General features: G+C 40.1%; 1 protein-coding gene across 3 annotated transcripts in view; it reads right to left on the bottom strand.

The window, feature by feature from the left end:
* The window catches only part of LOC129727219 (protein TANC2), a 178713-nt gene that overhangs the window by 104267 nt on the left and 60212 nt on the right, over positions 1–14234 (bottom strand). The window contains exon 1 of one of the 3 annotated variants that reach the window (XM_055684806.1): positions 12499–14195. The exons of the other annotated variants lie outside the window; for them this stretch is intronic. Within the exon in view, the coding sequence (XP_055540781.1) occupies positions 12499–12703 (205 nt within the window). The 5' untranslated portion in view covers positions 12704–14195. Of the gene's footprint in view, positions 1–12498; positions 14196–14234 lie in introns of those variants that run through there. 3 annotated transcript variants of the gene reach the window in all.

Raw genomic sequence — 14234 nt, 5'->3', positions numbered from 1 at the left:
TTGACACGGCACAAATACAATTCAATGTTTAACGGCGCCAATTATATCTGGTAGCTTACTTTCTAAAGTATCTTAATAACTAAAAGCAAATTTTTTATCCTCGCTGCCGACTACGAGCTGAAACTAAATCTAACTTAAAGCTAGAATATTTTGCATTAAAAGCACAGGTTTGCTGTTTGATGATTTTCATTGCCATAGGTAAGCAGCATATTAAATTTGTTCCGCTGCTGGGCCAAGATATTACGGACTGGCATATTGGGTTGTTTCCATCGGGCCTTGAGAGTATCGTGCGGGTCTGAATGCTGTTTCCGGATCCGGGGTCTTAACGTGTTCTTGTCGTTTGGTTGGATGTAGGCGGAAGGGGAAAGGACTAAACTGGGGCGTGGATGGATTTCAGGAAAACGTATATAAGGGACATGTAGGATAGGTCACGGCTCGCCAAGACATCACGAACAGGAACAGCCGGCTGCCTACCTTCGGCCTGCAGGGAAGATATTAATCTAGACCTGGCGTCACGGTGTACAGGGCATGACCAAACAACGTGCTCTATGTCGTGATAACCTTCACCACAGGCACAGATACCACTTTCCCCGAGCCCAACACGACGAAGATGCGCGTCAAATCTATGGTGATTGGACATAAGCCGGGACATCACGCAAATGAAATCCCAACCTACATCCAACCCCTTGAACCACGGGTTCGTCGACACCTTGGGGATTATGGAATGTAACCACCTTCCCAGTTCCCCCTTGGTCAAGAATTTTGCCAACTGATGATCGTATTCTGACGTACAAATGCGAAAAATTCATTAAAGGCAATTGGTCTTTCATAAATATCACCGTTTGTTGCGCCCACCTTAGCCAAAGAGTCCGCTTTCTCATTACCCGGTATCGAGCAGTGAGAAGGGACCCACGCTAAGGTAATCTGAGTAGATTTTTCGGATAAAGCACTCAGATGTTCCCGTATTTTCCCCAGGAAATACGGAGAGTGCTTAACATCTTTCATCGATCGGAGAGCCTCAATGGAACTGAGACTGTCCGTAAAGATGAAATAATGGTCCGTGGGCATTTTTTCGATAATCCCTAGGGTGTACTGAATTGCAGCTAATTCTGCGACGTAAACAGAAGCAGGATTATCGAGCTTATGGGAGACGGTTAAATTGTTATTGAAGATACCGAAGCCAGTGGACCCATCAAGAAGTGATCCGTCAGTGTAGTACATATTGTCGCAGTTGATGTTTCGATATTTATTGGAAAAAAATTTAGGGATCTGCTGCACGCGTAAATGATCCGGGATTCCACGAGTTTTTTCTATCATGGATGTATCGAAAAACACAGTAGAATCAGAAGTATTTGATAAGTCGACACGATTTGGAATATTCGAAGAAGGGTTAATATTTTGGGACATGTGATTGAAATACAATGTCATAAAACGGGTTTGAGAATTAAGTTCGATTAACCTTTCAAAATTTTCAATCACGGGACGGTTCAAGACCTCACATTTGATTAGAATACGAGAAGACAGGCTCCAGAAGCGGTTCTTCAATGGTAGTACTCCAGCTAAGATCTCCAAACTCATCGTATGGGTCGATTGCATGCAACCCAAGGCGATACGCAAACAACGATATTGTATTCGCTCCAGTTTGATCAAATGTGTGTTTGCTGCGGAGCGGAAGCAGAAACACCCGTACTCAATAACAGACAGTGTCGTTGTTTGGTAAAGCCTTATAAGGTCTCCTGGGTGGGCTCCCCACCATTGTCCGGTTATTGTACGAAGAAAATTCACTCTTTGTTGACATTTTTTCATCAGATACCTCACGTTACAACCCCAGGTGCCTTTAGAGTCGAACCAGACACCAAGATATTTGTGTACCAAAACCTGAGAAATCGTTTTACCCATTAATTGTGTTTGAAGCTGAGCAGGTTCATGCTTCCTAGAAAAAACTACTATCTCAGTCTTCTCCGGAGAGAATTCGATACCTAGCTGTAAAGCCCAAGCAGACAAATTGTCCAAGGTATCTTGCAATGGTCCTTGCAAATCGGCAGCTTTGGCTCCTGTAACAGAGATTACACTGTCGTCTGCAAGTTGTCTTATCGTGCATGAATTTGCCAGACATTCGTCGATGTCATTTACATATTGGAGGCTTAAACATGAGCCCTGGGGAAAACCCATGTAGCTAATTCGAAAAGTTGCCAAATCGCCGTGCGTAAAATGCATGTGCTTTTCGGACAACAAATTGTGCAAAAAATTGTTCAAAATTGGAGAAAATCCTTGTCGGTGAAGTTCACCCGAAAGAATGTCAATAGAAACGGAATCAAAAGCCCCCTTAATGTCCAAGAACGCAGACGCCATTTGTTCTTTGCGAGCAAACGCCAGCTGAATATCTGTTGAAAGCAACGCAAGACAATCATTCGTCCCTTTGGCGCGGCGGAAGCCAAATTGAGTATCTGATAGTAGACCATTTGATTCGACCCAATGGTCTAAACGACGGAGTATCATTTTTTCCATCAATTTCCGGATACAGGATAGCATTGCAATCGGCCTATAAGAGTTATGATCAGAAGCTGGTTTCCCTGGTTTTTGGATGGCGATCACCTTCACTTGCCTCCAATCCTGCGGTACAATGTTTTGCTCCAGGAACTTATTGAACAAGTTCAACAAGCGCCTCTTGGCATTGCCGGGTAGATTCTTCAACAAGTTGAATTTGATTCTATCTAACCCAGGCGCGTTATTGTTACAGGACAGGAGGGCAACTGAACATTCTGCCATCGTAAAAGGTGATTCTATCGCGTCGTGACCCGGAGACGTATCGCGAACAAAGTTTTGCGCAGGAACAGAGTCCGGACATACTTTCCTGGCAAAATCAAATATCCACCGACTTGAAACTCCTCGCTTTCGTTGACCGTTACGCGATTCCGCATTCTTCGGGCTGTGTTCCAAAGAGTACTCATCGATGTCTCCCTCGACGTCTCGTTCACGAACCGACGCCAATATCCGCGTTTCTTTGCTTTAGCCAGGCTTTTAAGCTTGGTATTAAGCTCCGAATACCGTATATAGTCGTCGGGTATACCTCCCTTCTGGAAGGCCAAAAACGCGTCGGATCTTTGCGTGTAGACATCGGAGCACTCTTGGTCCCACCACGGAGTGGGAGGCCGTTCTTTGATCGTTACGCCGGGATATTTCTTCGTTTGGGCTTGCAACGCGGCGTCGAGAATCAAGCCCGCGAGGAAATTGTATTCTTCAAGTGGTGGTTGATGTTGAATCGACTCGACCGCCTTTGAAATCATTTCCTCGTATAACTTCCAATCGACATTCCGTGTGAGGTCATACGGAATGTCAATTGGTCGCATGCGAGTTGACCCGTTTGTAATTGAAATAAGAATAGGCAGATGGTCGCTACCGTGAGGATCGAGGATTACCTTCCATGTGCAATCCAACCGTAGCGACGTCGAACATAAGGATAGATCCAAAGCGCTTGGGCGCGCTGGAGGTTTCGGGATACGTGTCATTTCACCGTTGTTTAAAATAGTCATGTCGAAGTCATCGCAAAGGTTATAGATTAGAGAGGAGCGGTTATCATTGTAAGGGGAACCCCAAGCCACACCATGAGAGTTGAAGTCTCCCAAAATCAAACGTGGCGAGGGAAGAAGTTCTATTAAATCAAAGAGCAGCCGTTGCCCAACCTGTGCTCTGGGAGGAATATATATTGAGGCAATACAAAGCTCTTTACCTTGTATTGTCATTTGACATGCGACAACTTCGATGCCTGGAATCGAGGGGAGGTTAATACGATAGAAAGAATAGCACTTTTTAATCCCTAAAAGTACTCCTCCATATGGGGTGTCTCGATCAAGGCGAATAATATTAAAATCATGGAAGTTGAGATCAATATTTGAAGTAAGCCAAGTTTCACAAAGGGAAAATGCATCGCATTTGTTTTTATTTATCAAAACTTCAAACGAATCAATTTTTGGTAAAATACTTCTACAATTCCACTGTAAGACAGAGATAGAATCTTTCATATACGCAGTTGAATTAGGCATCGAAGGATACAATCGCTGCAAGGAGGGGCCATTGGGCAGTCAACTGCTTCAATAATGATCTAACTGTTGGGAGGAATGCTGTAAGAAAAATTTTAATTGGGTCGGGTACATTGAAATTTTCAAAAATCCAGTCCGCAATGTCAGAAAATTTCACTAATCCAGAGTTTGTTTCATCAACTGATTGTGCAAAAGGAACAACTGGGGTTTTAGATGTTCCTGGCAGTGCTGGGAACTCCTTCTGGGACTTTAAATTTGCAAGCCCAGGAGGAGTTTGCTTCGGTTTTTCCGCAGCACTGTTTGGTTTGTTCGTACTTTTCATTACACTTTGGGAAATTATAGGACCTTTACGGGGAAGTTTAGGAGAAGAAACATTTTTCCTCTTCCTAGACTCCCCAGGATTGGCATAAGATGTTCCCGCTGATGAATCGTCAGAATCGGTTTCATCAGAGGACAACAGATCAAAGGGGTTCGATGTTATGATAGAAGTGGTCACGGTCTTCTTCAGCATCTCAGCATAAGAACGCTTTGAACGCTCCTTAAGTGACCGCTTGATTTTATCTCTGCGCTGCATGTACACCGGGCATGTGGAGAGCTCATGCTGGTTTTCCCCACAATGAATACATTTTTCAGCATTAACACTGCAAGAATCTTCCGCATGAGTCTCCCCACACTTGCTACATCGTGCCTTATTGCAGCAGTAGGCGGCTGTGTGGCCTAACTGCTTGCAATTGGTGCAATTCATAACACGGGGTACATACAATCGCACAGGCAGACGAGCCCGGTCGATCGAGACGTGGCTAGGGAGTGCAGATCCGCAAACGTAACGCGAAACGAGTCTGACGGAGTGTAAACTTTTTTACCGCCGACGAGAGACATGGACCGCAATTGCTTACAATCCAAAATCTTCGCCTGTGTTTCGGTATTTTTGAAGCAACCGGTTGCGCTTTTAAGGATACACTCGACAGACAGACTCGAATCGGTTATGACACCGTCGATCTCCACGTCTCGTGCGGGTATGTAAACGCGATACTCGCGTGTGAAGAGCTCAGAGCAAGCGATAGCATTGGCCTGTGCCAGATCACTGACCACGACACGGAGCTTGTTAGGTCGGACCTTGGAAATTTCGGTCACGGCCTTCGTCAGGTCTTTAAAAATTTGCAGTATGTTTAATCGCTTTGAATTCACTCCTGCCTTTGGACGAAAATAAACAGTATAGCTGCCCTGTTGAGATCCGTCCGGGTAAAGCCTGGGGCGAGGGGGGACTGGAGAATGAACAGGGGAGGGGGTAACAGAAGGGTCAGGGTCAGGGGGGTTCGGGGATGGTGGCACGGGTGGCGAGGGATCTATATCCATCGCGCTAAATGTAGCGCACTAGCGCCGACAAGAACACGTACCTATTTACTTCTTCCTTCCAGCAGTGGTTGTCCGATCGTTCGAAGCTGCACCCAAAGCAGCCAGCAGCACCAGTACAGCAGCACCAATACAGCCACCAGCAGTGAGCCGGGTGTGAGATCACTCAGCACAGCGACACGACTCGACTGTCAAATGATGGCCTTGAATTAGAAAGATCTATTCACTGTGCACAGATCAAAACTGCAGCTGGTATTTTGCACCAATACAGCCAAAGTTGCGAGCCGGGTACAGAACGTAGCGACACAACTCACAATCTAGTTGGCCTTTAGCGCGAATAATACACTCTTTTGTTTGGCTATTCGTACACACGGACCGGATTGTAATAGAACGACCACTTTGCACGTCCGTTTCTGTCGAGTGTTCGACGCGGAAATGTAAATAATTTATTTAGTTATTGTAAAAAAATCGCAATTAAAAAAACATAAAAATTACCCGCATTAAAAAAAAGGCCCCAGTGTATTTAATACATAGCAGATTCTCCAGTATGTACAAAATATAATTGGGATTGTAGACAATGATGCATAATGAAAAGAGGACACTCGATAACTGTTCAAAATTTTTGGTATTATGGCTTTGCGTGCCGAAAAAGTACTCAAGTCTCTACCTAATATAACATTGTTTAGTTGATCAGGTTGGCTTAAATGACATATACGAGATTACATATGAGATGAATGTCCTACTTCTCAACTGTCTTCCAAAAACCTCATCAGGTGAAACTTTTTGAGTAGACATTTGAGCATATTGCTGGGAAATATTGAACTGGACTCATTGAATGCTAATTAGAATCATAAACAGTCTTAGTGCAATTTGTTTGTTTTTTTTTTAATACTTGGATTAACAGGAATTCTCGACAGCTTGCGAAATGCGCTAAACCTGAATCCTCATTTGCAATATTTTTATTGTTTAGAAGATTTGTTTAATCTATGTAAAATTCTCAAATAAATCAAATGTTACCTGACTAGATAAGCATATTCGTTGGAGGGGAACAAAAACATTTGCTTTCTCGCAAGCGGATGCAAGTCATGTTGAAAACATAGAGTCGTCGCTTTATGAAAACCAAACGGATTTTAAGTTCCACATATATTTAATTTTGACGCAAGAGTACGTCTTTGTTTTTTGTACTGAGCTACATTCTGTGAAAATGAGAAAGAAGGTACCACATTGCTCGAACTTATAGTCATTCGAACTAACCGCTGGCAACAAATTGTATTATCTCGTTAAACTTTTTTGTGTCAAATAATATTGACAACACCGGAAAGAGATGATCTGACTATAGAAAAAATTCGTGCCAACTCGACCAGATGTTGGCAGCACCCTCTTAGAATTCTATGAAACTTTGTAGCCCACAGGCCTTACTACCTTTAGCAACTTTGTATATTTTGTTTTTTGAAAATGCATCTGTGGGTACTAACCTTTGAATAGAGCCGATGTTTTTTTTATGAATCTAACTTTTTCTAAAGACTCCTGAACGATCAAGCATGAAGCGGCTTGACAAAGTTTTGTTAGAAAAATTTTTCTTCTTCAAGAATGCCCTTTTTAGTTTGCTCAGAACAGTTTTAGGCAACAAAATTATGTATCTAAAAACCTTATTTCGAAAGAAATTTGAGATGACCGATCTCTTTCGACCATATTTTAAAAATTATTCGAGATGACCGATTTTTATAAATTCAATTTTTTCATCAAAGATCGGTCAATCCCTGGACAACTTTTTTGTAACTAGTGTCGTTACCGTATTTACAGAAGGACATAAAAAAGTGTTTGTTAGAAAAGCTTTTTTCCTTCAAAGTGCTCATTTGAATTTGCTTAGATGAATTTAAGACAACTAAATTGTCTATCTAAATACTTATTTTTAAAAATATCTGATTACCACTTATTGTCTTGAAAATGATTTTTTTTCAGTATACGATTTTTATAAAAGTTTAGACACTTTTCTAAAAGTCATCCCTCCCTTACGAGGAGCTGCGTAACCGCAAGGTTACAGAGTCCGCTTTGTCAAGCGGATGGTCGTGGGTTCGGATCTTAGTAGAACCAGGCCATCCGATGTCAAAAAGGACTTAAGCATGGGTTTATTCTCAGGCTCCCCACCAGTTACCCTTCCTTTGCGCTGAAATCTACAATACCTTTGCGTGACTTCCTCTTAACAAAAAATAAGTCCCTCTTATCAATAAAACTGGCCAGAAGGACGCACGACGAAACTTCTCCAGGGAATTATAATTGGTGATATTTGGCAAGAGGAACGAGTATCGGTATAGTAGAACAGTAAGCATGTAAGGAAGAGTATCACATTACACACAAGCACTGATGAACAATAATAATAAGCATGCCACTTCTCAATAGCGGTATTGCTATTAACAGAAGTGCGGGATACAGCAGACACCCGGGCATATCTCACAATAGATCTACGATTCTGGTCGTAGTGAGGAAGTCCATACAGGAAAAAAAAGTCGTCCCTTGAACACTTTTTCTATCTTTCTTATTATTGAGATATATTGGTTTCTACGAAAAATAATAATAATTATGCCCTTGTTGAACGAAACCATACAATAACAAAAAGGTGTCTAGACTATCTTAGATTATTTTTGATTACTTCAATAACATGGCTAATGCAGGATATACGATGCAGGATATATATAGGATATACGCAGCCACAAAGCATTGTTCGAAATTGGAATGATTTGCATTTTTTTGCAAAAAAATTGCAAAAGGTAATTATTTTAGTTTTAATTTCATAGCGATTTCACGCTCAACCCATGGTTGGAATGAATTTTTGCGCACCTTCTAGCAGGTCTTAACTGCAAGTTAAATTCCATGTACACATTTCAACTACAGTATTTAGACAAATGGATGTTTCCTGTCCCTCGGCCTCATTTGTACATTTCTCCAGCGAATCGTCCGTCGTACTTACACTCTACTGTGCAACTAAACCGTTCGAACCGTTCAATACCACGTAGAACTCGATTTTGCACACCTTCTTTTTCTATCTCTCTCTCTGTCTATCTATCTCTCTTTCTTTTGCGCTTACTCTTTTCGAAGTTATCATAGATATTGTGAACGGCAGGGTGCAAAGTCTGAATGGCGCTTTAGAAGTGGGGCCATCGTCATCGTTTATTGTGTCCAGCGACTGTAAGCCGTCGGTGTCTCGTTTTCCGTACATGGTGAAATAGCCGGACTTGCACCAGTATTCCCTTGTTGTTTCATTGAGCCGGACTTGGTGCCTCTGGTCGTTGCGTCGTGCATCAAAAAGAAAAATTAATGACTTCAATGATGGTACTTCAACTGGTATGGTGAAATTGCCACCGGCAGCTGGAGCTGTAAACAAAGCCTGTTTTCATCGGCTTCTCGACGCAATCGAGTTTTTCATATTAATCGCTTGGTTTATAGGCTATATTTTTAACTATTAAAGTTTGAATAAATTTCTAGTACAAATTCACTGATCGTCAATCATTTTGTGCACTTATCTAAATTTTACACCTTAAATATAAAAATTAAAAAGTAAAGTGCAAAGCAAAGCCTTGGTGCTACATTCTGATTCGGAACTCGACTGTTTGGTGCACAGGACAGTTACGGGGCCAGTGCTACGATCCTACTGACACTAGCAGTCCCTCCCGAGCCGAGACTCGTACTTCGAGACCAACTGGGACGATATTATAATGTTTTAAAATGCTAGTGTTTGTCAGGAATCTGTGATGAGAGTCACTAGAAGATAATATTTCATAGGATAGGAATCATTTTCCATCATCTTCCATTTTGTAGGAAGTTTGAATTTGATATATGTATTTGATTGATATGAACTATTTACGATAAAATTACAGTTATTTGAAAAAAAAGCCGTATTTATTTTTTTCGAAACCAAATAGCCAGCAGTAGATATAGATGGTGGACTAGTGTGTAATTTGAGTAAATCGTTTTTCACAAAAAAATGACAAAGATTTGATATACTCTACTGCCTGAATGTCATATTTCTTTGTATATTATTTGCCGTCGCTCAAGACCCGAATACATAACACAAAATGAATGAGTCACAGATACTATAGTGGCCGAAATCGATTATAAACTAACCTCATCATCATTATCTCATTGCTTCTCAGCTTTTGGTGCACCTTACGTATTTTGCCAAGCTTTGAGCGCAACCGATCAACTTGAATGTGTTTTCGACTTGTTTGAAACCAAATCGGGTCAGCTTGAGGGTCAATTCAAGGCGAGCATGTGTTTGATGACGTGGTAAGAATGGCCAGTCGAAGTTCCTGAGAATGTCGAAAATACGAACCAAATGGTTGTTTGCAATCAATCACGCTTGATTAGCTATTTCGATTTGATGCAATCACGGTTCGGTCGCCTTGCGACCAGCTTTGATTTGTAATTCGCACGCACCAATGATGATGACCTCTGTTAGGACCTACCCATTTCATGTAATATTGAACAAAAATCATATCTGTCGGTTGAGTTTGATTTTTTAATCGTGATTAAACTCTGGACATTGCCCTAAATTGGGTAAATGAAATTAGTTTAAGCGACAAAGGAAGACACACTACTTAAAATATAGTACTCTCAATTGTTGAAAAACTTTATCATTACAATTATTATTTAGTGAAGAAATATCCCCTGTTGGGCCTGCGCTATGTTTCATGCGATGGATTCCAGTCAGGGGCACACATGTTCCAAATTAACACGTCTGTGATTTTTCAAGTTAATGCTGTCTGAGAATGCGAAGAAGCTTTTTCCTTTTTCTTATATATTTCATTCTATATAATGCTTCCTAAAAACTCGCTTCCCTATCGTTTTATGACTCAGTCAATGTTTAGATTAGCCTTTTATAGAACCATTCATATTCTCTCTTTGTTCCGAATTTTGTTTTCTTGTATGTTTATTGCTGAACTTTGAAAGCTACTCGCGAAAGGATAGTGCAAAATTACTATATTTTACACAATCAAGAAATTTTTGACTTTCGAAATTTAATTCATTATCTAACTGATCTAAATAGAAACAACATTATTCAAAAAAACAAATTTTAGACTTGAATATGATTTTTTTTTATTTTGAATGAATAGTTTGCATTAAAAATTGAAGATGTTTGTTCTAACAATCACTTATAAAAATTAAAGCAGCTTTTAGTGCAAATATTTGTCGAGCCTTAAAAAGTTTTCGAATACAAAGCTACGTCAGCATCTTTGAAGCAGCGAACGTCATGAATGTGACTTGGCCGAGTAAAGTACAGCTCTCCAAAAGCCATTCTACAGCCTTGTCAACTCTCATCAACCAGAGCGAAAGGGAGTTTCACCTGGACCAACAGGTCAGACAATTTTAGTTCAGTTGGTTTCGTCTTGCTTGTAAATGCAGCAAGGCGCATTACTTGTACACAGCCAGTGCCTTCCACTGCTTTAACCTAAGGCGATGCATTTGTTTGTTGACCTCGCACGTATCACTCGCATAAAACGAGTTCGTAAATTTATACCTTGCTTTCTTTTACCAACGGAGACCAACCAAGGCCCGGGGGTCCAATTGTGGTATATATATCTCGAAGACAAAAGAAGTTTCGAACTAAATTCGTTTCTTGTTTTAACTTACACCACAACATTATATTGATTTCCGGTTAGGGTCAAAAATATATGCATCAAAATATCCTATATTTGCTAATTTGCCATATTCTATTCTCTATTCAAATGATAATAATAATAATAATCTGTTTTACGAGAAATTCAATGCTTACTAGGCAGGTACGATACCAGCAAGCAACATCTTTCTGTATCAGAAGCATCTGTTAACAAGTTGCTGTTACCTACCTTAAAAAAAATAAACTCGCGCGTACATTTATTGCTAAACATTTGCACACTACCAAAAAGTAACTAGGGAAGTAATTTCACCCTCTATTACTAGGTATCGATCAACCAATATGGTATAAAAAGTTCTAAAGTACAATGCAGGTGAACTGTCTGTGAGGTGATTAAATGATCGATCGGGCGTCTAACAATTACAATGATACGAAATCTCATTGATGTATATGGTGTAACTTTTCACCGTCAATTCATAGCAAAGTAATAAGTCTTCGCAATTTACATCTTGCTATAGACAATGTAGTTTGGCTTTGTGAAGTGATAGGTCCCGTTATTGAAACGATCGTCTTCAATATTTGTATGTATGTGTCTTGGTAGACGGCCATGAACATGGCCTGTATATATAACAAATTGGACGGCATGACGAACCTTTGAGTAATTTTTTTTATAACATTGATCATACCTAACAGGATATTACGCAGGGCTCGTATGAAATACTCTCTTGACATGCTTATACGGTATCCACTGTCGCCCAATTGTTCAGACTATAGTACACATTTTAAGCAATTGAATTGAGCTTTAAAATATACATAAACATGCACGATCGTTGAAAACTTTTTTTTAATTATGTACTTGTTATAGTTATAGTTATCTCCCAGATGGTCTCAAGGTAGGATGCTGGCCTAACAAACCAGTCGTCGTAGGTTCGAGTCTCGGCTCGAGAGAGACTGTCAGTGTCAGTAGGATCGTAGTAGCGCTAGCCCCGTAATTTTCCTGTACACTGAATGGTCGGCTGCGAAGCAGAGATGCCAGATGTTTTTGAAAAATGTCTGCAACTGCTCGAAAAACCTGAAAAATGTGCTCGAAATCTGAAAAAATTCTACCCCCGAAAAAAATTCGCTCGCGCAGGCAAAAATCTGTAAAAATCTGCACACATTTTAAGAACATCTGCGCAAATATAAGGAGACTCTGACAAAAATCTGCAGAAACCGTGGAAAAACTGCAAATATCTGCAAATAACTAAAAATCTGCACACGGACTCCAAAAATCTTCGTTTTGCAGACAAATCTGCACATTTGGTATCCCTGCTGCGAAGTCTGTGTATAAATAAACAGAAGGTCGAGTTTCGTATCGGAATGTAGCACCAAGGCTTTGCTTACTTGTTATAGTCTTTAAAGCCCTTCGAATCATTTGGTTCAACGGGAAATAACGAACGCTCACTTGCAATATGAATACAATTTAAATATTTATAAAATTTTCGTTTTAATTACCTAATACACTGAGACTAAGTCCACTCCCTGGTCTTCCATTACGAGCATTCAAACTAGATGAAGACACACCTGAGGATGCAATATTTGTCTCGTTAACTAGGTTGAGTTGGTGTGTGATGTTAATTCTAGGATCAGCAGTAGTCGCGGATAATTTCTTCCCATTGCATCCAGTTGCATTCGCTGCTTTCACCTTGGTGATAGGCATTTCCAGTAATCTTACTTTTGCTCACATAGAACACACCAAAACACCATAGATTAAATAGACCTATAGTTATAGGTTATCAACCCACCACACTATCTCTATTAAACTGTAACTTCACGGTGATAATATAATCACAGTAGTTAATTTATCATGGTCTACAAGAATAACTCGTCGATAACATTTAAATGGTCTGTCTCTTGATTTTCTTGCATCAAAAGACTATCACATGACAACTTTTGGAAGTTGTTGATAGATGACACATTCTGTCAGTAATCAGTAAGATTTCATCTCCATTTATAACTCAAGTGTTTTTATTTTGCTATTTTTTTGCTTTTAGCAGTTTTCCAATAAATTTAGTAATTTTTACTTGACTCTCTCATTGAACTTACAATAGTTCAGCCTATGCAGTTTATAACAGCAATGAAGAATATGTAAAACGTAAGTGGTTGCAAAACAAATTTGCCTTGAGTTTCAGTCTGGTGCTTTCATACCACTTCTCGTATATCAGAAAATGCGATATAATTCTTTAATATATGCCGGCTCAGGTACATACACTATGTTTTATAATTACAGTCAGCGGAATGGACCATGTTACTACACGTATTCACGGTTGTTTCTCTGTGACTATTACATATGAACAGCGATGGGAATGATGATAACGGTCATAACAAGGAGACCATCGTTTCGTTGAACATTTCACTTTCAATTGCATTGGCTTCTTCATGATGTTTCTTCAAGAACGAACATACCATTCTTTTATTCTTCACTCTACAATTTTCTCGAAAGAGATTATTCACAGTTTACTCTCAACACACATATTTATTTAGCTCGCACTGAAACCCAGAACAATTGTTATCACAATTTCAACTTTGTAGGTAGATAAAATTTTCATTATCTCCAGCATGAACGGCACTATTTTTGTTTTGAACCGAGACATACTACTTGTATCAACGGCGTCATTTCAGCCCGGAATGCGTGTGAATGTGTGTTTCGAAATCGTATCACTTACGTTACTATCAGCACATACACATACACACCCAACATGAACTGTTATCATCAAACAGGTTAGACGCTTACATCCGATTCACACAAGTCAATAACTAACTGTGCAGATATTTTGTACACCAGTTCACAGAATGCCATAATTCGTGAGATCACCCAAATGTGACTCACATTTGCAGTCACATTTTTGCAGTCGACGATTGCAATCCACAGGCACTAGCGACGATTTTAGTTCTCATGGCTATCAATATTTGAATTCAATTCACAGGCTTTTTTTACACCATTCAGAATGATGTGAACGTTGACGAAGACTAATGAATCTCTCATAAACCATAATCGGAACGCAATAGACATCCACAGAGCAGCACCTAAAACCGGTATACTGAACAAGCTATAACATTAAACCAAGAGAGCAAAAACACCACTACACGAGGACCGGTTAATGTACTAATCAAACAAAATAGAAAAGCACACATCCGACTGGAACGGTGGCTGCAACTGAACTGAGACTGAGCCCACTGCAATGAACGCG

This window comes from Wyeomyia smithii, chromosome 3, assembly GCF_029784165.1.
Source record: "Wyeomyia smithii strain HCP4-BCI-WySm-NY-G18 chromosome 3, ASM2978416v1, whole genome shotgun sequence".
Classification (NCBI taxonomy): domain Eukaryota; kingdom Metazoa; phylum Arthropoda; class Insecta; order Diptera; family Culicidae; genus Wyeomyia; species Wyeomyia smithii.
This window is presented reverse-complemented; position numbering and strand designations above follow the sequence as displayed.